Here is a 25,982-nt window from a genome sequence, read left to right as displayed (position 1 = left end):
TCATACTGATCGGAACCAGTTCTTTGATCTGTTTATTTAACTGTTTATTTAAAATTATTATTGAATTGTTACATGTTAACTGTTTAACTGTTTATCTGTTTACCTGTTCACTGTAAAAAAGACATGTTTAACGGTTTTAATGTTTTAATGTAAAAAGCCCCGGCCAGACAAGCCCCGGGCGAGTTCCTATTCTCTGTAAACCGGAATGATTTGTATCTAATGCAGGAATTTCGGTATAGAAAAATTATAAATAAATAAATAAATAAATACATTTTTGGAGACTACATAGGGGAGGTAGGCATCTGGGGGAAGGCACCTGGATACATCTAATGTGACTCGGGCTCTCTGATGGAAGAGAGTATTTGGATGGTTGATGTATATGTGACGGGGGAGTTCAGGGTATGGATGCGAAGGATGGGGAGGAGGTGGGGGGAAGGAGGGAGGCTGGTTTGAGTGCTTGCAGCAGAGGAATCATGCATGTATTTCGTGGCTTCATTTGCAGAAGGTGTTTACAGTTTAAAGGGCTAGATGCAGTCTGGATACCGGGGGGGGGGGGGGGGGGGGGGGGGGGGAACTGCCTTCATGGGTGGACACATATATTTGCATTCATATATGTAATCTTTGTGACGAATGGGGAATTCCAGTAGATTTCTAACATGAAATGTGATGTGGTTGGGCACTATGGTAAAAAAAGAAAATGTGATTTCACACAAACAGGTCAAGAGCTCCATAAAGAGCACATAAAGAACACTTAAAAAAGAAGGGATCAATCAGATATTTGCAGCTCAATGCTCTTCTAATAGCCATGGGGTAGCAATTCTGATTCATAAATCCATTTATTTTCAATTACAGAAGTTATAATGGAACCTAATGGTAGATTCATTATTATATTGGGAAGTTTATTTGGGAAGTCGATGATATTAGGATCGGTTTAGTGTTCCAATCAATATGATCACAAATTCTTCATGGAGGAAACAGCCCAGGTTCTTTCGTTGGGGAGTTTTCCTATTGTACTGGGAAGGGATTTTAATTGCATGGCTGATCCACTCTTGAATCGACAATCTAAAGGAACTAACTGACCATTGGGTACTTCTAAGGGGACTCCCTTTATCTGTGATGTTCTGCAAGTTATAGATACATGGAGAATTTTGAATCTGTGCTCTAGGGACTTTACTCACACTGCCCACTCTAGTGATTCAAAAGCTTGACTAGATTAGTTATTGATATCAGGCAAATTGTTTTCTAGGCTAGATGAGGCTGCTATTGAAGCCATGGTCATTTCTGATCACCTCCCTGCATCCTGTGTGTTGTAGAGCCCTAATGGGGGGGGATTGACTACTTTAATTGGCTTATTCAAAACTAGTGTTTAAAGACTTTCTGCTTGCTAGGTGGCAGGAATTTGAATCTAATAATGCAGAACATAAAGGGGAACCCATCCTTTTTAGGGAAACCACCAAGGCAGTGATTAGGGGAGACGAAATTAGCTATGTAATATGTAAGAAATGGGAACTAGATAAAGATATTTTGGTTTTAACTAAACAATTGAATGATGTGAAAATGGAATTCAACTTCCATCCTCTGACGAAAATCAAAAACTTTTTTTTTTTTTTTGGTTCAGAAGCTGCTTAATGATACTCTTCATACGAAGGCCACCTCCTCTTTACTTTCTTTAAAGCAGAAACTTTTTTTGTTCTGGAATCATTCAGGAAAGCTGTTGGCAAACTTGGTAAGGGTGCTCATAGTGGAGAGATGGTTACAACAATGACTGGCATGTATAAAATATTTCAGGAGTATTATGAATCACTGTATGCAGTACAGGAGGAGGCCCTTCAGATTAGAGATAAGCTTTTGAAAAATATTACTTTGCCCTCTCTAGTGGTAAGCCAATTGGAAATCTTTAATTACTCCCCAGAAATTGGGGGCATAATTAAAGAGTTAAAAAAATTGAAAGCTTCAGGACCTGATGGGTTGACTTCACTTTTTTATAAATCACTGAATCCCCAAATAATACAGAGTTTGAAACAACTTTTGGATAGAATGATTGCTTTGGGAGTGATGATGGGCAAATTTAAAATGGAATATATTATTGTTCTTCTCAAACTGGTGATCACACCGCCCTATTTCTCTTTTAAATTTAAATATCAAGATTTATGCAAAGCTGTTGTCTAATAGACTGGCAAATATTCTACCGTCTTTGATCTCTAAAGGGTAGGCAGGATTTTTAAAAGGACACAGATCTAGTATTAATATATGGCATATCTGTTTATTGTTAGAAATGTGTAAACCACGTCATTTTGTGGCTCCCTTGCTGGTAGGATTTGATGCAGAAAAGCGCTTTTGATAGAGTCTCGTGGTCTTTTCTTAAATGTGTCTTAGGGAATTTGGATTTTAGGATTTTTTCATCAGGCAATTTTGGTTTTAAATATTAATCCCATGGCCAGAATTTGGGTGAAAAGTTCTCTTTCATGCCTGTGTAATTTAACTAGGGGGGACTTGGTAGGGTTGCCCTCTATCTCTGATGTTGTTTATACTGACATTGGAACCCCAGAAGGAAGGCCATTCAAAAAGATTTTCACTTTTTTGCTTCATTCCTCTTTGCAGATGATATCCTTTTATTTTTTTATTATTCTACTGCTTTTTAGCACTTCAAAGTGGATTATTTATTTATTAATTATTTATTTTTAGCTTTTCTATACCGACGTTCCTGTAAAATATACATATCACATCGGTTTACAATGCAACTTAAACGTTTGCTCAGGGCGATACAAAGAACAGAGGTGGCAATTAACAGTAAAACGGGTCAATTCATTCAGGTACTGTAGTTATTTTGGAACAGGCTGGTCAAAACGCTTTGACAGGATTTCTCCTGTTCTAGCTAAACTCAATTGGCTACCCGTTCACGAGTGTATTGTGTTTAAGATCGGCATGATAGTGTTCAAACTATGTGCCTCAGAGTCGACTGTTTGGTTCAATGCACTTCTACGAATTTATAAACCCGTGAGATCGCTAAGATCTTCCCAATTGAACCTATTAGAAATTCCTACTGTTCGTCAAGCACGACTCTTTATTACTAGAGAAACCTCATTTTCCATCGCGGCCCCAGTTCAATGGAACTTAATTCCTTTTGAAATCCGTGCGCTGGAAGATGTTAAAAAATTTAAGATGGCATTTAAAAATTATTTGCTCACTCGTGCATTCAATATTGTATAATTACAATGTTACTGTTTACGATATGACTGTGAAATTATGGAGTGTTAACTGTTGAATGTCCCCATTTAATATACCTCAGGCAGGTAATTTAGTGAATCTCTCGGGATATGTTGTTGATGTCAGTTTGAAATAATCAATGATGGTTTCTAAGAAACCTATATTTATGAGTGTCATTTTTATGTTTTGTTTTTATCACTATGTATGTTCAGAATTTATTATGTATGTTTATTTTGTATATCGCCTAGGCCTTTTTGTGTTAGGCGATTAATAAATTTTGAAATTGAATTGAATATTGAAGGTATATTGAATGACTTTATTGATTGCCAAAATAATCAGATGTACTCTTTTCAATCCTGTCAGGAACATTTTCAATTCAGAGGACTTGCAAGCTTCATTTCCAAATAGATAAAAATTAGGGAGTCACCCCAATCTTTGTGTCCTTTTCAAAGATTGCTTCAACTATATAAGGGGAAAAACACTCTTTAGCTGGTTTATATCATTATCTTCACTCAATTACTACATATAAAGCGCTTTCTGTTTTGGCTGTGGTATGGAATAATGATCTGAGATCGGAGTTAGCAGATGACGATTTATCTGATAGTTTGAATATGTTATATAGAAGTATACCTTCAATAGTGATTAGGGAACAACGCTTGAGAGTTTTGAATAGACTAATAATTTCCTCTCGTAGGGCACATCCAATGAAGCTCATTGATAGTTTGAGATGTTTGAAGTGCTCTGCAGATGGAGCCACACTGAGCAATGGGATATTGGATTGCCCACCAACTCTGGGTTTTTGGATCTCGATTAGGGAATTCTTATTAGAAAAAATGGAGATTCAGGTTCCAAGTTAGGCAACGGTTTGTGTTTTGGGAGTGATCTCCGATGACGTAAATTGTACTAATTGGGAAGATTTATTTTTGTCAAAGGGTTTCTGTATTTCTAAGAGATGTATTTTGGCAAAGTGGATACCGCAGGAGGTGCCCACTTTAAATTTATGGCATTCCAAAATGCTAGAGCTCCTAGCATTAGATTTCAAAACCATGGACCAAAAATAAGGCGTAAGGCACTTGGTCTCCATTTCAGTCCCACAGACGCCCAGAGTCCTTCTGCCTGAAAATAAGCAAGATAGTGGTTAGCAAAGGACTTGCTACCAATAGAAGCATCAATTAGGGAAAACCACACTAAGAATCTTTGCCTTGAGAATCGTGGCAAAGGTTTATAAACTGTTAGAGTTTACCATCTGACTCTCCCAAACTACTGCTAACTACCTACTCTACTCCTCTGTAAAGAATTGGAATCATCTTTCTTGTAGGGAATCCTTTAGGGAGCTTGTGCCCTGCAACCACTGCTTCTCTTGCTCAATGACTCAAATTAGCTAGCTATGCTGGATCTGAATTGCACAAGCCATTTTACTGGTAGCCCATGTTTGCATTGCTAACTTCAGGAAGAAAAGTAGTGGGGGGCGGGGGGAGACAAAAAAGGAGTTGAAATTGAAGGTGATGGCAGGAGAACATTGGTTTCCTTTGTTAACAGAAAGAAAAAAAAAAGAACAAGATCATTTGTTAAGGAGGGTGAGGAGGGAGCTTTTGCTCTTCCAATATTTATTAAAGTATCTCAGTAGGGCTGTTCAAAAGGCCAGATGAGATGGGCAACCACCCAGAGCACCAGGTTTGGGGGATCCCAGTGCACCTTAACAGGGGGCAGGACGGGGTGCCAGTGCTCCATTCTGCGGTTGTAGCAACAAGGAGTTCTCCTGAGCTCTTACATAGCCGCTACCTTGTGACCACATCCTCAAAGGAGGAACCACTTCCTCCCAATCACTGCCACGGCTAGCTCTACATCTGGCTGGCCTTGCAACAGGCCTGTAACTCAACTCCACTGATGTTTTTGAATCACAAGAGATGCGCCAAAGATCCAGTTTGTGCACAACTGGAGAGCTGGTTATAAGAAGAATCAGAGGGGAGAGTCCATAATATACCTGCTAAGTCCCCCCTCCCCCAGTTTGATTCCTGCATTTTCAGAACCAGAACACCAGCTTGTCTTGGTGCCCCTTAAAAAAAAAAAAAAAAGCTGACTGTAAGCTGCTTTGTCCTGCATATAGGACCTGAAGGCAAGTGTTAGGCATGAGAGAACAAAAGACAGCACATGCACACAGAAAGGGGGAGAAAGAAGAGAAGAGATACACAGGGAAAGCCAGAGAGGGAGAGAAGAGCAAAGACACATGGGAGAAGGGAAAAACACAGAGAAAGAAAAAAATAGAGTTAGGGAGGGAGGAATTGTTAGGGGATGGGGGCCCACTAAACCCCAGGGGATACTGGCCTATTTTAGGAAGGGGGACTAGGGGGCTGGGGTGTCAGCTGATGAAAGGGGGCATTTCTGAAAAGGAGGGTTTGGTTGGAACAGGGAGTTTTGACAAAAGGGGAAGGGTTTGGGAAAGGGATTGGGATTGGGATGTCACGTGACTCCAAATCTTTGTTTCTACTTTTTGACTCTGAGCCACCTCAGTAGGGTGGGTGGGTGGGAGTTTCACAATGCGCTCCCCCCCCCCCCCCCAGTCAGGGTTTGACTCTTTTGAGTAGGGTGTGCATTGGGCTGAGTGGCCTTTTGAAACGATGGTAGCCCCATGCATTTATTTAGCCTCTGCTGCATTCCTTTTTTTATCGCAGAATTTTTCCACAATAAAAAATAACTTGTGTTGGAGAAGAGCATAATATTGCAAGACCACCCCTCCTGCAATAAAATATTGCAGCTTGATAAATCTCCCCATAAGTATGGCTAACTAGAAGGGATATGCAGCAGCACGACTTTACTGCCAAATATCCCTGAAAATATCACTAAGTCTTATCCTATTGCTATTGAACAGGTCTAATTTATCTAGTTTACTTAACCAAATAAATCCAAATATTGCTACTTAATCCAGCTAAATTACCTGGATTTATTTATTTATTTATACACTATCAGGTCTAGATTATCTATCATGCACTTCTTCCAAATTTCTCCTCCAGCTCCCAGCTGGTAAGAAATATATTTTCTTTATAGGTGGGATGGCCTCCCCAGAAGCATGGAAAACTTCTATTGGATATTTCTTAAAAATTCCTGACATACCATCAGCAGAACCTTTGTAAAGTTTAACAGCCGGAGGTTCAAATGACTTCCTATGTTTTAAAAAAGATCTTAAAGCATAGCTATTTAAACAGGCATATGAGAGCTCAATGGTAACTTAAATATAATATTTTTGCAGAAGGAGAATTATGAGATTGCAATTGGTTGAGGCCTATTTATATTTATTTTTACAATCTGCTTGTTTTATTTTCTTCTTTTCATATTTTAATTATTATATAATTGTATTTTCTTGTATTTTATTTTAAACTTTTTATTATTTTACTATTATTTTACTTGTTTTTTAAATAATTTTATTGATTGATTGTTTTATTGTTTATTTTATTGTAAACCATTGTGATTGACTAACAGAATAATGGTATATAAAACTAATAAATAAATAAATATGATTTTCAATAAACTTCATTTTCCAATGTAATATATCTTTATCTTAAATTAAAGTCTCATTCACAATCTTAATCTCCTTTATATCTTTCTCTGATGTCTCAGTTCTTCCCAGATGATCCTGAGCAAAAGACAGTAGTTTAAATGTTTAATTTTTAAAACAACATTTGTGTCCATAGGGGTAATTTTCAAAAGCCTTTTTGTGCATCAAACACAGTTTTATGCATGGAAATAGGCATTTTGAAATTACCCCAGGAGTTGTATGTATAAAAGCACACATGGAAGTAATTTTGCACATACTTGTAAGCATACTTGAAAAAGACAATCCTGGGGGTGTAGTTACAGAGGGAAACTATTTACCTGCATGCTCTCGATTTTCAAAATTATGGGCTGGATTTTCAAAAGGTTACATGTGTAAAAGGCAAAGAAAGGGGATCATCCTCAACTCAAAAGTCAGACTCTTGGATTGTAGCCAAATCCAGAGGATTTATGCACGTAACCGGCCTTACGCGTGCCAGGCCTATTTTCAAAATACGCGCATAAAGCCCCGGGACGCGTGTAAGACCCGGGACTTTACAAAAGGGGCGGTCTGGAGGCGGGGCAGGGGCATGGCCAGAGGCCTCTGCATGGCATTGGGCCGGGGATCGCGCACCGGCAGTTGGCTGGCGTGCGCAACTTACTTCAGCCCCAGGGCTGAAGTAAGTTTTGAAATAAAAGAAATCATCAAAGGTAGGGGGGAAAGGGCGGGGGAGGTAGGGGAAGGGAAGGGAAGGTGGGGTGGGGGGCCTGGGAGGGAACAAGGGAACGCAGTGCGGTTCGGAGCGAGCTTAGCGCATGTAAGGTGCACAATTGTGATAAATATAGTGTGTGGCATGCTATTGCATAGTGCGATAATGCCCCTCATTTTCATTGATCCTGCCCAATCCCACCTCTTTGAATAAATTCAAAAAATTTGCATTTGTGCTGCAATAAATATTGCATGTGTTAGAGCTCTAATACCTGTGATAATGCCATACTGCATTTTGATGAATGACCCTTTAATTTTGTACCTGAGGCAACAGAGGATAAATGTCTTGCCCAAGGTCACAGGGGGATTTGAACGCTGGTTTCCCTGGGTTGTACCCCACTGCTCTAACCACTAGGTTACTGCTCCATTTCACTCTTTTAACCTAACCATGTAATTATATTTAGGGGGGTGGGACAGAGAAAAATGGCAAGTAATAAAGATGCATTCTTTCTTAATGCATTTATTGATTTTATTTGATATAGGATGAAAAGCTAGAGGCCAATTTACAGAATTTGTCAACTCTGATTGCTCCTACCTACAAGAAACTTGCACCAGATGCATATAATAACCAAGTAAGTAAACACCTATGGTCTAATTTATCATGGATTTACCAATTAAAATATAGAATTGGTAATTTAGGCCCCCCCCACGCGCACGGGTATCGGATTTTGTAACATGCACGCGTGGCTTGGGAGCCATCTTAGTCCAAGAGATGGATGGTCAAGAAAATCCTCTGGCATACATTAGCCAGAGGTTGATGCCACAGGAAAAGTGTTGCTCAAAGTTTGAGAAAAAGGCTTTGGCAATCAAATGGGCCATAGAGGCCTTGAGGTACTATGTGCTAGGACAGCAGTTCATGCTTATAACAGATCACCAACCACTACTATGGATAAATAGAAATAAGGTGTCCAATGCGAGGGTGATGAGGTGATTCCTGGCCCTACAGCCCTTCAACTACCAAATACGACATAGGGCAGGAAAGGAAAATGCCATTGTGGATTTCCTGTCAGAATGGCTGAATGGTGTAAGGCACTAGACTCAAGAGCTCCTTCTTCCCTGTGTTGGGTGTTCTGGTCTCCTGATGGAAACATGAATTCAAATCCAACTTCTGATATACTCCTTTAATTTAAAACCTCAGGCTTAATTTTTCAATATCTTTTGTACTCTGTGGGTGCGAGACTGTGGCTTGGGCAGTAACGAGTTTCAACTCTGAACACCATGGGCTGTGGGTTTGAATCTGCCTTGGAGAAAAAGGGAGTGAGGTGGAAAGTGGGTACTAGTCAAGTTTTTTTCTAGTAAAGTGAAAACATTGATAAGGCAGGCTAAGAAAAATTTGAAATGAAGTTGAATGCAGAGGCAAAAACTCATAATAAAAACTTTTTAAAATATATCCAAAGCAAGAAACCTGTGAGGGAGTCGGTTCAACTGTTAGATAACTGAGGGGTTAAAGGGGCTCTTAGGGACGATAAGGCCATTCCAGAAAGACTAAATGAATTATTTGCTTCTGTGTTTACTAATGAGGATGTTGGTGAGATACCGGTTCCAGAGATGGTTTTCAAGGGTGATGAATCAGATGAACTGAACCAAATGACTGTGAACCTGGAAGATATAGTAGGCTAGATTGACAAAATAAAGAGTAGCAAACTACCTGGACCAGGTGGTATGCATCCCAGGGTTCAAGGAACTCAAAAATGAAATTTCAAATCTATTAGTTAAAATGTGTAACCTATCATTAAAATCTTCCATTGTACCTGAAGACCGGAGGGTGGCAAATGTAACCCCATTATTTAAAAAGGGCTCCAGGGGAGATCCAGGAAACTATAGACCAGTGAGCCTGACTTCAGTGCTGGGAAAAATAGTGGAAACTATTCTAAAGATCAAAATCAGAATATATAGAAAGACATGGTTTAATGGAACACAGTCAGCATGGATTTACCCAAGAGAAGTCTTGCCTCGCAAATTTGCTTCATTATTATGAAGGGGTTAAAAAAAACTTGTGGATAAAGGTGGACCAGTAGATGTATTGTATTTGGATTTTTAGAAGGCATTTGATAAACTCCCTGATGAGTGGCTTCTAAGAAAACTAAAAAGTCATGGGATAGGAGGCAATGTCCTTTGGTGGATTACAAATCCACCAAAGAGTAGGATTAAATGGCCAATTTTCTAATTGGAAAAAGGGTAAAAAGTGGAGTGCCTCAGGGATCTGTACTTGGATCGGTGCTTTTCAATATGGGGCAGATTTTCAAAGGGTTACGCATGTAAGATACGCGCATAACCCCCGAAAAGCTGCCCCTTCCACCCCCTGCTGTTGCGACCATCACTGCCCGTCTCCACCCCGCCCAGCTTACCTCTGTGGCGACTGCCTCTTTGCTTGTTGGATGTTTGACTGCTGCGGCGTCATCTTGCCGCCCTCCTCCGGCGTCCCCGGACCGGCAAGACGCTGCACTCTGCCATGTTTCCCAGAAGCCTAAGGGTGCGCACGCAGCACGGCCCCGACTCAAGTACCAGCAGTGGCGCGAACCTCAGGGGCATCCCCCTGAGATGACGTCATCCGCACCGGATATTTAAGGTCTCTGAATTTGCTAACTAATCGAGTTAGCAAGGAAAGGAAAGGTTTCTTATGCTCCTAGCTACTCTGCCTCCTCGGACTTACCAGGGGTACCCGCTCCTCGGGGGCCTCGTTTCTCTTTTGCCTTTCAGGTCGCAGTCTGGAACCGGTACTCACTCCTCGAGGGCCCACATTCACTGACCTGCTTCTGAACACCACTTCTGCCAGGAAGCCATCGCTGCCTACAACACCAGTGAGTTACCATTCTTCTCTCAGAGCTTTCCCTGGAACCAGATACTCGCTCCTCAAGGGCCTAATCCATTCCAGCTCCTGGGCTGCTTCAAGAGACTATTGTAGGAGGTTACCATCAAGGTTCTATTCCTGAACTCTGCATACCCTGCTTACTCACTATACTTAGTTTCTCTACAGCTCTGCCATCCTGGGATCACTGTTCCAGTATCTGAGGGACTACAGCCCAGCCGGGCACTTCCAGCTCACTACTGCCACCTCAGGTGGTTCAATATACTGTTTAATAAAAGAACTAGTGTGTGTCTGTCTCCAAACTCTGAGCCTGGCCGGTGGTACCTCCTAGGATCTTCCCCCGGGGGCGTGGTCATCTGCCACCGGCCCAAGGATCCACCCACAACTATCCCAAACAATAACAGATTGCTAACTACATGGATCCGGCACAACTCAATGCCTTGCAAGCCATACCGGGCCTGGCCCAGCGCATCGTGGAGCAGCAAGATGCCTTGGAGAAACTTACTTCAGCGTTTCATCAGCTACACACACAGAAGGTTCAAGGCACAGCTTCCAACCATGAAGGTCAGTTACAGGAGGTAACTTTAAAGACTGTTGTACCACTGGCAGCTCCAATCCACTTTTCCGGAGAAATCCAGAAGACCCGGGGCTTTTTAAACCAATGCTGCATTCATTTTGCCTTACAGCCATCATTGTTTCCTACAGCTCTCTCCAAGACTACCTATATCCTTTCCTACCTGGATGGTAGGACCTTGTCTTGGGCATCTACCTTGTGGAAACACAAGGACCACATTTTGCAAGACATAGAAGGATTTATGGACTTGCTTAAATCCGTTTTTGAAGACCCTGCTGGAACTTCTGTAGCCAGTTCTGCTTTGGTTGAATTGAAGCAAGGCAACAGATCTTTGGCTGAATTTGCCATAGAGTTCAAAACTCTTGCAGCGGAACTCCGCTGGGACCCCAATTGTCTCAAGACTCTCTTTTGTAGAGGCCTGGATACCCGTTTAAAGGATGAGCTGGCTGTTCACGAAACACCTGACTCGCTGGATGAATTAGTAGCCTTGGCCACTCGGATTGATCACCGGCTCCGGGACAAGGTGAAGGAACTCTGGCCTAAGGTGTTACCTGGGATGAAACAGGCTAGTGCTGCATCTGCACCTCGGATGGTTCCAGGAATCCTTGCTGCTGATAAAGATGAACTGATGCAACTTGGTCATGGATGTTTGACTTCCAAAGAAAGAAGACTTCGGAAGAAGCGCAGCCTTTGCATGTACTGTGGTCAGCCCGGCCATGATGTCTCTACATGCTCCATTCGTCCGGAAAACGGACGGGCCTAAGTCCTGCATGAGGACTGTTCTTAGGCCATTCTGCGCCCTCTCCTCCGCTCTCTCTCCCAGTCTCCTTGACCTTTGGACCGGTCATGGTTCAGACTCCTGCCCTAGTGGACTCAGGGGCAGGAGGCAACTTCATTCTCATACGTCTAGTGGAATACTTGAGGATTCGCCTCATCAAGTTGAAAGATCCACTACTGTTATCCTCCATTCATGGAGAGCCCTTACCAGGTGACATGACTTGCCAAATCGTACCAGTTACTCTCCGCACCAGAGCTCTCCATACGGAATCGCTCTCCTTCTTTGTACTGGAAAAGGCCATGCACCCTATCATCCTGGGGTTACCCTGGTTACAAGTGCACCAACTCCAGTTTGACTGGGCATCCTTGGATCTCTCCCGCTGGGGCCCAGAATGTCATGGGAAGTGTCTTCAGGAGATCTCGCCTATCATGTGCATGCCTACGACTCCAGTGATGCCAGGGCTGCCGCCCCAATACACATCCTTCGGGGATGTATTCTCCAAAGAAGCAGCTGATATTCTTCCTCCTCATAGGCCCAATGGCTATGCCATAAGACTGAAGCCCAACATTGAGTCACCGAAGGGTAGGGTGTACCCTCTCTCAGCTATTGAGAATAAAGCAATTTCAGAATACATTGAAGAAAATCTCCAGAAGGGCTTTATCCGACCATCAAAGTCACCGGCCAGTGCAGGCTTTTTCTTTGTGGGGAAGAAGGACGGTACCCTACGTCCATGTATCGATTACCGATGTCTAAATGAAATTACGATCAAAGACCGTTACCCCTTGCCGTTAATCCCGGAGCTGTTTGACAGGCTGCAAGGGGCCAAGATATTCTTAAAGTTTGACCTGAAGGGGGCCTACAACCTCCTTCGCATTCGGAGTGGCGATGAATGGAAAACAGCCTTCAATACGCGAGACGGCCACTTCGAGTATCTTGTAATGTTGTTCGGGTTGTGCAATGCACCCGCCATTTTCCAAAATATGATGAACGACATCTTGCGGGATCTGCTGTACAAGAACGTGGTGGTCTACCTGGACAATATACTCATCTTCTCCCAGGATTTGGACACCCACATTGAAGACATTAAGCAAGTATTCCACCGTCTCTGTGAACACCGGCTGTACGCCAAACTCTCTTAGTGTGAATTTCACAAAGACTCTGTGCCTTTTCTAGGCTACATAGTATCAAAGGAAGGCTTCCAAATGGACCCTCACAAACTTGAAAGTATCAAGAATTGGTCTCAACCTACCAGCCTGAAGGCTTTAAGGAGATTCCTGGGGTTCACCAATTACTATCGAAGCTTTATAAAGAATTATTCTTTTTTAACCGTACCCTTGACTGCAATGACTCGCAAGGGTGCCAATGCTTCAAACTGGTCAGCGGAGGCCATTTCCGCATTCGAGAAATTAAATACTGCCTTCTCCACAGAACCGTGCTTGTGGCATCCAGACCCCAACAAGCCCTTCATAGTAGAAGTTGATGCTTCAGATGTGGGTTGAGTTGAGCCAACCTGGAGACTCAAAAGCCTTACGGCCCTGTTCATTCTTCTCACGAAGATTCTCTCCAGTCGAGAAAAACTATGGGATCGGCGATAAAGAGCTCTTGGCAATAAAGCTTGCATTCGAGGAATGGCGACCTTGGCTCAAAGATGCTCAACATCAAATAATCGTATTCATGGATCATAAAAACCTACAGTATTTCCACCACGCACAACGTCTGAATTACAGACAGGCCATATGGTCATTATTCTTTAATCGTTTCGATTTTGTGCTCAAGTTTCGCCCTGGAGATCGAAACACCAGAGCAGACGCTCTTTCACACTCTTTCCATTCAAAGGATGTGCCTGATGAGTCACAGCACATAATTGACCCGAAGAAAATCCTCTTGGCATCCACACAGTCTGTGCCCACTGGAAAAACTATCGTTCCAAAGAAACTCAGGAATAAAGTGCTCTTTTGGGCACACAATTCCAAGCTGGCTGGCCATCCTGGTCAACGCCGTACCCTGCTCAAGATACAGGAGCTGTATTGGTGGTCTACTATCAAAAGGATACCTATTTCTATGTGGCATCCTGCACCAAATGTGCTAAGAACAAACCTGCTTCTGGACAACCATGGGGTCCGATGCAACCTTTGCCAGTTCCAGATTGGCCCTAGTCGATTTACCTACTTCTGGAGGAATGAACACCATCTGGGTGACTGTGGATCGATTTAGCAAGATGGCACACTTCGTGGCGCTCCCTGGCATACCCTCAGCCTTGGAGCTTGCAAAGCTCTTCATAACGCACATATTGCGCCTCCACGGCCTACCTTCACACATGGTATCCGACCGTGGGTCCCAATTCACGACACGGTTCTGGAAGGCCTTGTGCAAGTTATTCGACATTACTCTGGATTACACTTCAGCCTACCATCCGCAGTCGAATGGCCAGATGGAACGAATGAATCATACGATGAAGCAGTTTATTCGAGCCTATGTTGCGTCCCAACAGAATAACTGGGCCGAATTGCTTCCATGGGCTGAATTCGCCATCAACTCTCATCCAGCAACATCTACTGGACTGTCACCATTTGAAGTGGTTTATGGACGTTCCCCAACACCGCCACTTCCACTGAAGCTCTCAGTGATGTCCCCAGCAGCACAATCCACTGCTGATGATATCCATAAACTGTGGGTTCAGACAAAGGACATGCTAATCAAAGCGAGTGACCGTGCTAAGATGTACTACAAGGCGCACCATTCGCAAGCTCCAGTCTTCAAGCCAGAAGACAAGGTCTGGTTGTCCACTAAGCACCTCAGACTGAAAATACCCTCCTCTCGGTTTGCTCCTGCCACGTGGGACCATTCCAGTCCTTCAACGTATTGGCAAAGTCACCTACCATCTGAAGCTACCACCTGGTCTCCACATCCATAATGCTTTCCATGTTTCACTTCTGAAACCGCTCATTCTCAGCGAATTCTCTTCCAAATCTCATGACCCACCTGTCATCAATGCAGAAGATGACTTAGAATTCAAAGTCGAAGAGATTTTGGATGTTCGTAAAAGAGGCAATACTTTTGAATACCTTCTGAAATGGGAAGGTTTTGGCCCCGAAGAAGCTGTCCAGTGCATAGAGTCCCTGCTGCCACCCCCACGCTGCTGTGCCCTCCCTCTGCCATGCTGCCTCTCCCCTGTGGCGGTGCGGGTGGCCCTCTGTTTCTTTGGCCGCCGGAAGAGGGCATGAGCCGAAGAAGGAGAGAGCATGCTCATACCCTCTTCCGGCAGCGGCATTCTTTCCATCCTCCGCTGCCACCGACCTGCCAACTGGCCAGCCCGCCGCCTCCCCGGGTTTACAGCTCCGTGCAATTGCATGGTTTGCACATCTGGTCACGCTGGGCCTGTGACGATATCATCATGTCAATGGCTGTTCCCTGATTTTGTTTATTTTTTTAAGAAGAAAGGCCTCTGGGGTCTCTAAGACTGAGAGCTGGGTTCAGAGAGGAGACAGAGAGCTTGTACTCACTTAACGACCATGTTTTGGAAACCCTTCTTTTCTCTTGAGGTGGGAGATTTCTACCCTCCTGTTCTCATATTTTTGGTTCCCCAATGTGTGAAGGTTTTCCTTTTTGCTTTTACTGAATGTGCTATTACTCAGGAGCTCAGCTTTTTGTTTAATATCCAGAGGAGGGGTACCTACCACTGAGAAAGGACCAATGGATCATTAGTATCCAAAATGGAGAGATGACACGAGAGTCATCTACAGGTAGGACTGAAATAGGGAAGAAAAAGTTTTTGTAATTCACTTTGGAGCTCATTTTCAAGGAGAAGAGGCATAAACAGGTGCCTTTCAGAATTACAGGACAGTTAGGAGAGTTACAGAATGAAGAATTACAGGAGAATTAGGAGAACTGGACTTAATGATTGAAGTAGCATTAAAATGGATTAGAGACAACCATAATAGAAGAGAAAATTATCAATAACCCTAAAACCATAAAGAAGGAAAGAATAGACAAATACAATTGGAAGTGGTTTTATTACCCAAAATGCTTTAAAAGAAGCTAAAGTCACAAATCTATTAAGAACTGAGAATGTAACATCAAACTGTAAAAATTATGCTGGAAGCCGTATCAGCTTTCAGTAAGATTATTGCCGATGTTTACACTTAAGAGATCATTGGTGCTGTATACAAGAACTTTACAGTGGGATGTGAGTGAACATTATTCTCTGACCCCCCACTCATGGAATCAAGGACCCTCAGTTAATACTATATCTTGGGAAGATTTAAACTTTAAGATAATGTGTCTGAAGTGTGGGTCCTGGGACCTTAATGGGATTATCAACCCATAGGTTACAAACTGATAATAGAACCCACATGAGGAGGAGCAATACTGGACCTGATGTTTACCAATGGGGACAGTGTTTCTCATGTAGTGGATGATCATCTGAGATCCAATGATTACCACATGGTGTGGTTCAGTATTAGAGCACAGGCGATGATGATTCATTAAAAAGTGAGGGTTCTAGACTTCAGGAAAATTAAATTTGAAAAATGGGAGAGAAGTCATTAGCTGAATGGAAAAATCTAAGGAAAGTAGAACAGTGGGCAGAACTAAAAGGAGACATTGTAAGGGCAACTAAATTTTATGTTAGGGAAATAAAATTAGGTAAGAGAAAAGAGGCTGCTATGATTTTCTAAAGAAGTAACTGAAAAGATGAAGAAAAATAACTAAAGAACTTTCATGAAATAAAAGCGATCACTATAAGAGGAAGACAGGAGACAATATATAGAAAAACTAGGAGAAACTGGGAAAGTAATCAGGAGAGCGAAGATGCAAATGGAACTAAAAATAACAAATACTGTATAATGGGACAAAACATATTTTTAGACATGTTAGTTGTTGCGCGTCCCAGCCGCGTTGGCACCGCGGTCGGGCCTGCTCACCTCGCGCTTCCTTTGACCAGCTCCGGGCACCCCTCCCTCGCAGCTGCAGCCAGCTCATGACGTTTTTGGCTCTCTGCTCACCATCCACCTTACAGGCCTCATGACGGAGCTCCCGTCAGGGCTCTGCATCATCTGCATCCTTGGCCACGCCCCTAGGCTCGCGCACAGCTGACGTGCAGCCCTTTAAAAGACCCAAGGTGGGAAAACCCGCGGGGGCGCCTCCCAATGACGTCACCTAGTCTCCCTACTTAAGGCTAGGCCCTGTCCCCAGGACCTCGCCTTGGCAATCGGGTCGACATCGTTGGTGTATTGAGTTTGCCTTCATGTTCCAAGCATCTCCTGTTCCAGCATCTCCTGTCCCAGCTTCTCCGTGTTCCTGTATCCTTCCCAGGTAATACCTCTCTGGACTGACCTTTGGTACTAACCTCTGCCTGCCTGACCATTCTCTTGCCTGCCGCCTGGAACCGACCACTGCTTGCCTGACCATTTTCTTGCCTGCCGCCTGGAACTGACCACTGCCTGCCTGACCATTCTCTTGTCTGCCAACTGGAACCGACCCTCGCTTGCCTTGTCTATGCCCGGACTGATTCTGGTATTGACCCCTGCTTTGGCTGACCTCTCTTGGACTGATACTCTGGCTCTGACCCTTGAGTTTCACTCGGACACTCTCTTCTAGCCTCCTGTGACCATTGGGCCAACCTGCTTGGATACCAACCATGGCTTCCACTTGGCTAGACCTACGGGCGCTGCCTGTCTCTCCCGGAAGACCTCCCTGAACTATCGCCTCCTTGAGGTCTCCAGAGCTTTTGGTTCTGGTCTAGCTCATCCACTCTGCATCAGCCACACACCCTTGCTCGTGGTGGGCATGCCTCTCCGCTACCTCTCCGGGAGACCACCGGAGGCCCACCTAAGTCCAGGTGGTCTGGGTATCCAAGAGCTCAACCTGTGGAACCCTGGACAGTTATTGGTGAAGTTCCAGCTAGCTTCTGTCTCCTTGTGTGTTCCGCCTCCTGGTGGCAGGCGCTCTCTGGGTCTGACCAGAGGGCCGTACAAATCCTGCACCAGGGCAAGGGTCCATCTCCAGCGCAACATTAGTGGTAGAAGGAAGTGCAAAAGTAGCATTATGTGACTCAAAGGTGAAGGGGAGGAATATGTAGAGGCTATTGAGGAAAATAAAGAATTACTTAAATATTTCTATTTGGTGTTTATTGAAGAAGGGTCAGAATTAGGACCACAGAAAACAAACAAGATTGAAAGTAAGTTAAACCTCAACTGATTATCAGAAGACTGTGTTCAAGAGGAGCTAGCTAACCTAAAAGTAGATAAAGCAATGAGACTGGATACATCCTAGGTTTTTAAAGGAACTTAACACAAATTCTAACAGCTCAGCTGGCTGACCTTTTCAATGTTTCTTTAGAGTCAGGAGTAGTTCTGGAGACAGGCAAATGTAATTCCTCTTCTCAAAAGTCCAAGTAAGGAGGAGGCTGGGAACTACAGGTCAGTTAGTCTGACCTTGGTGGAGAGTAAATTAATGGAACCGCTGCTAAAATAGAGGATAGTGCAGTTTCTGGAATCCAATGGATTATAAGATCTGAGGCAGTATGTTTTTACCAGAGGTATATCTTGTCAGAGAAATCTGATCAATGTAACTGGGTGACCAGAGAATTGTATCGGGAAGAGTACTGTATGTAGTGTACTTGGATTTCAGTAAGCCCTTTAACACAGTTCCACTTAGGCAATTTATAAATAAACTGAGAACCATTGGTATGGGCCCAAAAGTGTTTTACTGGATTAAAAACTGGTTGAGTGGGAGATGACATGGAGTTCACTCTGAGGAGAGTGGCATCTTTAAAGATGGCGGCGGCCAGCCAGTGCTCCTACCATGTGACAGGGGCCGGCCAATGGCATGGATACCCTGTCACATGGTAAGGGCAAAGGGCCATCGGCGCCATCTTTATGATTGGCAGCCGACGGCCCGAGAATGAGAGATCGCTCCCGGGACCACCACTAGAGCACCAGGTAATTTAAAAATGTTTTGGGGGGATCGGGAGGGTGGGAGAAGCTAAGGGGTCATCTTTAAAGGGTCGGGTGGGTTTTTTTTTAATCGGGCCATTGGCGCCATTTTTGAGTGGCAGCCAAAATGGCACCGATGGCCCGAGAGCGGGAGATCGGTCCCCGCGCCCCCACTGGACCACCAGATACTCATAAAAAGTTTTGGGGGGCGGGGGGGTTCGGGGGGCTGGGGGAAGGTTAAGGGGTCAATTTTAAAGGGTCGGGCCGCACTAAAAAAAAAATTAACGATGTGAATCAGAACTGATTCTGATTCACATCTCCAGCGATCAGATTTGTTTTTCTCCAGCCGAACCCGATCATTAAGACGATCGGGCACATGATTCACATCTCTATTCTTTACTATGTTAAATAGGGTTCTGGGGTTATTTGTGAATTTTTCTATTTTTGTGCTATAGTATTTCTTTTTGGTATCTAAAATAGTTTTTTTGTAGTATGCTAGTTGTTTTCTGATTTTGTTAAATTCTCAGTTGTTTTGTTATTTTTCCATTCTTTTTCCTTTTTTCTAAGTATCCGTTTAACTTCTTTGATTTGATCCCTATACCACGGATTATTTGGCTTTTGTTCTTTAAAGCGAGCCGTTTTTAGAGGATTTAGTTAGTTAGCTAATGAAGTGGTGCTGCTTAACCAGTCCGTAGTGGCGTTGTGACTATTTTCGTAATTGATGTGTGTTAATTTTTCCGTTAGTTTGTCTTTAAGAATGTTTGGTTGAAAGGGGGGCGATACAAGAATTTGGTTGGTTCAGTGTTTTGCTTTACTATTTGTCCTCTATGCTTGATCTGAGAGTTAATGAGGAAGTGGTCTGACCATGGGATTTGTGTGTATTCGGTTTTTATGTTTTCAAGGAGGGTACTGTTAATGAAAGTTAGGTCTAGTGAGTGTCCAGATTTGTGTGTTGGTTTATCAGTGATCAGTTTAAACCCTAATGCAGTGATTATGTCAATCAGTGTTTGGCAGGTATTCGATAGGGGGCAAGCGTCCATGTGTAAATTAAAGTCTCCTAAAATTATGGTGGGTTTGGAGGGGTTTAGATTAGTTGTGAAAAATTCTATTAGTGGGGAGATATTTAGCTCGAGGAGACTGGGTGGGCAGTATACTAGACAGATTTGAAATTGGTTAGTATCAAAGAGGGCAATTTCATGATTTGTTGGAGTTTTGATTGGGAGTGATTTAGTTTTAAATGTTTTTTCAATAATTAGTAATAGTCCACCACCTCTTTTATTTATTCTTGGGATGGAGAAGACCTCGTAGTTTTTGTTTGGTATCTGATTCTTTAAGACTACATCTGATTTTTTTAGCCATGATTCTGTTATTGCTATAAAATTAGGTTATGTGTCGTATAGCAGGTCTGTGATGATGGGAAATTTTTTTGTCACTGATTGTGCGTTTACTAGAAGAAAAGAGATCATTAGTATGCTATTTAATTTGGTATTGTTGTTTCGTTTTACTGGGATTAGGTTATTGGTAGTTGTGATAATCTTATGATTATTGCTGTGCTGGGATTTGTGTTTTGTTTTTTTTAGTGTTGTTTGCATACTTATCCTTTCCTGTGCATACTTGGATGGTGAGTGTGGAGCTTGTGTTCGTTGGTGTGATTCTGTTATCGGGTAGATGTTGTTCTATGTCCATTTTTATTCTCTCTGGATGTTCTAGGGGCTGTATAGATACAGTGATAACGAATAGAGCTATCTCACATGTCTCTTTTTCCTTTGCTTCAGACAGAGAGACTATATATATGAGAAATTGATTGTCTTTGTTCCATGGTGAAAAAAGACTATATATATGAGACTATATATATGAGAAATTGATTGTCTTTGTTCCATGGTGAAAAAATGTGGATTTATCCCGATTTCTCTAGGGTAACTCAAGAAAGAAGGAAATTTATTAATATGAGAACTGAAGTAGAAGCTATAGGAGGGAAAATGTTATTAAAATTTCCTTGTAAATGCGAGATTGCTCATCAGAATCAAAAATATGTATTTTTTGAACTATCTCAATTGCGTGTCTTCCTCGATTCCCACACCCAATAATTTGCTGTGTTGGAATTTGATGTAAATAGCATATGCTAGTAGTATTCTCAAAATTCAGTTGTTACAGAAAGCAGGTGTTTATCCTACTATTCTATTTCCATAAGAACCACTCTATTTCAATTATCCTTCTGAAATGTTTCCTCTTTTTATTATCAGATGTAATATGTAATGTGAATGACTCAGTATGTAGAAATGTTTTACATATATCTGAATCATGTAACAAGTGGTGGCATTTGTTTTGTGAAAATAGCAAATATAAAAAAAAAAAAAAAAAAATAGATCTAAAATAGTTCCCTTCCTTGTCAGTTCCTAAACTAATTGCTCCATAAAGCTGTCATTTTTCCATCCAGGAACTTTATCTGTCTAGCATGTCCTGATTTGGTTAGCTTTGCTAATTTCTCTTAACATTTCATCATCCATCTTATCATTTTGGGCAGGTGGATGGTTGTATACAACTATCGCTATACTCTTCCCCAACACATATAAGATTTCTATCTATAAAGATTCTATTGTGCATTTAGTCTCTTGCAGGATCTTTATCCTGTTGGACTCTATGCCATCCCGGACATAATGCACCACCCCCTACCACCACTATCAAGTTGCTCCTCCCTATCATTGCGATATAATTTGTACCCCGATATAACACTATCCCATTGGTTATGGTTATCCTCCTTCTACCATATCTCTGAGATGCCAATTAAGTCTATCTCATCAACAACAGCTATATACTCTAACTCTCCCATCTAACTTTTTAGTCTTCTGAGATTGGCATACAGACATTTCAAAGCCTGCTTTTCAATTGACAGGGATAATTTGGAATCTTTTAGTTCAAGTGATTCTTTATGTATAGGCATATATACAACTTTTGCTTTTATTGGAACCTCTCTGATGGGATGCCCTAACTCTACTGCTTCATTAGTATCCTTTGAAGATACCTACCTACGAACCATGCGCTGCTGAGCAACTGTTGGCTTTCTCCTTTGTTATAGTTTAAAAGCTGCTCTATCTCCTTTTTAATGGTTAATGCCAACAGCCTGGTTCCACCCTTGGAAAATATTCCCCCTTCCCCAAAAGCTTACCCAGTTCCTTACCAAACTGAATTCCTCTTCCTTGCACCATCATCTCATCCACGCATTGAGTCTCCAGTGCTTTGCCTGCCTCTGTGGACCTGCATGTAGAACAGGGAGCATTTCAGAGAATGCTACCCTGGAGGTTCTGGATTTCATTTTTCTACATAAGAGCCTAAATTTGGCCTCCAGAACCTCCCTCCCACATTTCCCTATGTCGTTGGTTGCCTACATTTACTACAATACCTGGCTCCTCCCCAGCACTGTCTAAAATCCTATCTAGGTGACATGTGAGATCCGTCACCATCGCTTCTAGAAGACACTACAGCTGGGATGTCCCAATCAACATCTTGCAGATTGAAATCACCTAACAGTAGCACCTCTGCTTTCATATCAATTTTATGATTACCTTCCTCTAAATCTCTATTCATTTTTCTGACTGCAAAGATGGCCTATAGATCACATCAATCAATATATATAGATATTTCATTCCCTTTTTCCAGTTTAGCCTACAGTGCTTTCTCCTTACTTCATAATCCCTGCAGTTCTGTTGATTTAATATTAGTTTTTATATATAATGCTACTCCTCCTCCCTTTCTTTCTACCTCATCCTTCCTGAACAGATTGTAACCAATAATAACTATATCCCAGTTGTGGTACCATATCTTTATGAAAGCCACTACATCCAAGTCTGTTTTCCCCATGACTGCCTCTAGTTTCGACTACTTTATTTCTCATACTGGGGTACATTTTAAGAAACAGCGCGCGCGTACTTTTGTTCGCGCACCAGGCACGAACAAAAGTACGCTGGATTTTATAAGATACACGCGTAGCCGCGCGTATCTTATAAAATCCTGGGTTGGTGCGCGCAAGGGGGTGCACATTTGTGCAACTTGCGTGCGCCGAGCCCTGCGCGTGCTGCCCGTTCCCTCCACCTCCCCCACCTTCCCCTCCCTTCCCCTACCTAACCCAGCCCCCCCGGCCCTTTCTAACCCCCCCACCTTTGTCGCAGAAGTTATGCCTGGCCGGCTGCCGCGCACCATGTTCCTGTCCAGGGGCTGGTCCGGAGGCCGCGGCCACGCCCCCAGAACGCCCCCGGGCTGAAACCACACCCGCAGCACCGCCCCCGGATGACATGCCGACCGCGTCACGCCCCCAACATGCCCCCCCGATGACGCGCCGACCGCGTCACGCCCCCCCCGACACGCCCACCCCAACAAAGCCCCAGGACTTACGCACGTCCCTGGGCTTTGCGCGCGCCAGAAACCTATGCAATATAGGCTCGGCACGCGCAGGGCCGTTTTAGAAGGGTTACGCGCGTACCTTATGCGTGTAACCCTTTAAAAATTCGGCCCACTGTGTGCCAGATCCACCAGATATTCACTAGTTTGAGCCTCACTTCTTACAAGGACTCGGACACACTTCCTCCTGAACAATGGACACTAGCATTTCCAGGTTAAAGCATATGCTCTAACCCGTTAAATTATTCGTATCATGTTATATTTATTCTACCTGCCTCTATCTTCCTTCCAGCTTGTCTTTAAGCCTCCAAGTTTTCCATTCCCTGTTGATTGTAACTTTGACTTATTCCTTTTCCTTTGTTATCTATTATTTACCAAGAATTGTTACCTCAGTTTACCCTTTGTTAAAATGTAAACCGATCCGATATAGTTATCTACTATGAAGGTCGGTATAAAAAACTGTTAAATAAATAAATAAATAAATATAGCATTCCAGATGTTTTATTTACCTGAGAGCTTATACTTATCCTGATGACTTTTTCACCCAGATGATTGTAATTCTGTTGATGAAGTATACATATAAAGCTATTAGTAGAATGTGTCTATTTTTTGTTCCAGATCGAACATGAACACCGAGCTCCCGACTGCCGTCTAGGTTTAAAAGAGGGTCGTCCATTCTCAGGGGTCACTGCTTGCCTGGATTTTTGTGCTCATTCCCACAGAGATTTGCACAACATGCAAAATGGGAGCACACTGGTGAGTACAACATAATCTACATATAGTATTTAGGGACACCTATCGATAAAAGACACCTGACCATTGAGGCTTCTTGTTGGATGAAGGAAATCATTTATCAACAAACAGCCCATCTCTGTGATACAACCAAGTTAAGATCCGAAATGTAAGCACAATGGGTTATTTTCACAAATGTCATCATATGGTCAAAAGCAAAGAGAATCTGGTGCACTCCTTTTGGTACCACAATTACTATAAAAACAGCTGGATGTGATTTAAAGATTATTTTAAAATACATTGTTAAAGAATAGTTAAACTTACAGATCAGAGCAGATTAATATTTTTATTAAATAAGGGGCAATAATCAAAAGTGCCCACGAGGTTTGCACCAATAATCAAATCAAAACTATGCCAGTAACTTTGCTTTGATATTGCCTAATGGAAAACTGCCTGCAGAGATTTGCACCTAATTTCTCTATATAATTATATAATTAAAATTACATGCATTTTTCCATTCTCTGCCCTTCACTCTTCTACCTCATAACCCAGGAACACATCCACAGTATATGGACAAAAATATGCACATTTATTTATTTAAAATCATTTATATGCCACAATATAGTACAAATTCAATGCAGCTTACAAAAATAATCATAATAAATGCATCAAAACAATAAAATAAGCATACTAGACGAACAAATAAAAACAGCCTGGTACACCATAGAGTTTTGTCACCATAGAATTCAGCCTTAGAAAGGCTTCAAGTTCTTTGCCAAGCTTTTAAAACATCCTTCTATTTGTACTATCGCTGGGAGGCAGTTCCAGGCCATAGTACCTGCTATGCATTGTTGAACAACATGCGTACTTCTACTTGCATACAGGATGAGCAAAAACAAAAGAGTTCATTTCTGCAGGTAAAACCCTGTCAGCTTTTTGCTTCATAGAAGCTATTTTTCAAGGGCATTTCAATGGGTAAAATAGTTTGTTACCTTTAGAAATGGTTTTACAAAATTGTCTTTGCAATATGCAGGTAAACTTACATAAATAAGTCATGTATGCGCGTAAATTTACCTGAACTGAGCAGCATTCCCGGGAGCAGAGCTGGGAAGGGGTTTGCATTTATGCGCATACTTTTGGATATTCAAAAGAACACAGGTAACATTACTTGATAAATTTGTGCAGATGTTTTAGCGGATGTAATTGTGTGTCGGTAGCTTTGATGGGATAATCTTCAAAGGAAAAGGGGGCAGGGACTTTCCCTTTGAAAGCTGCTGTACCTTTTGCATGTATTTGCCAGCTAACTTATGCAGAACGCTGCCAAATTACCCACAAATTGAAATCAAATCCATCTATTTTATTCAGAGGGACAGCCGTGTTAGTTTGGTGTAGCAAAAATGACAGGAATCGAGTGGCACTTATAGACTAACCAATTTATTAAAGCATGAGCTTTCGAGGACAGAGTCCACTTCATCAGATGCATGAAGTGATGTGCAAGGGATAGGTAAAATATAGAGAGAATAGATAGAAGTTATTTAATTAGGCAGAACATGGTGTAGAGAGAGTGTTAATAGCATTATAGTATAGCCTACTGACAACTGAGGTAAGTGTGAAAAGACAGAATGATCTGATAACAGTTAAGTTCATAGATAGTTGTAGTGAGTCATGAAGCCGTTGTCATTCAGAAAGCGGTAGGAGAACATTTCAACCTTCCCGGACATTCTCTCTTTGACCTTAAGGTTGCCATACGCCTACAGAGAAAATTCAAAAGAGCACTTCAGCATGAAACTGCTGAATTGGAACTCATTAAAAAACTTAACACCATCACCCTAGGTCTAAAAAGAGACAACGGCTTCATGACTCACTACAACTATCTATGAGCATAACTGTTACCAGATCATTCTGTCTTTTCACACTTTACCTCAGTTGTCAGGAAGCTATACTATAATGCTATTAAAACTCTCTCCATATCTTGTCTGCCTAATTCAATGCCTTCTATCTGTTCTGTATATATTGTACCATCTCTTATACTATATAGATCGGATGAAGTGGACTCTGTCCTTGAAAGCTCATGCTTTAATAAATTGTTTAGTCTATAATGTGCCACGCGATGTTACGGTCTCGGGCCGAGCCCGGGTCCTCCCACTCACCTTAAGGCCGGCCCGGGCCGCTGAGCCTCCTCCTCAGTCGGCAAGGCCTGATCCTAGCCCTGGCACGGCGTCTCCCTCCTCGAGGGAGACGCCGCCAGCCCGACA

General features: G+C 42.5%; 1 protein-coding gene across 4 annotated transcripts in view; it reads left to right on the top strand.

Moving 5' to 3' along the window:
* TET2 (tet methylcytosine dioxygenase 2) overlaps positions 1-25,982 on the top strand; it is a 206,544-nt gene that overhangs the window by 168,774 nt on the left and 11,788 nt on the right. For all 4 annotated transcript variants that reach the window (XM_029596968.1, XM_029596953.1, XM_029596956.1 and 1 more), the window contains 2 exons: positions 7,987-8,076; positions 23,614-23,751. In XM_029596968.1, coding sequence (XP_029452828.1) covers positions 7,987-8,076; positions 23,614-23,751 — 228 coding nt within the window. The remainder of the gene's footprint in view (positions 1-7,986; positions 8,077-23,613; positions 23,752-25,982) is intronic.

The sequence above is a fragment of the Rhinatrema bivittatum genome, chromosome 1 (assembly GCF_901001135.1).
Source record: "Rhinatrema bivittatum chromosome 1, aRhiBiv1.1, whole genome shotgun sequence".
NCBI classification, from domain to species: Eukaryota; Metazoa; Chordata; class Amphibia; order Gymnophiona; family Rhinatrematidae; genus Rhinatrema; species Rhinatrema bivittatum.
The sequence above is the reverse complement of the archived record's forward strand: the minus strand, read 5'-3'. Positions and strand labels throughout refer to the sequence as shown.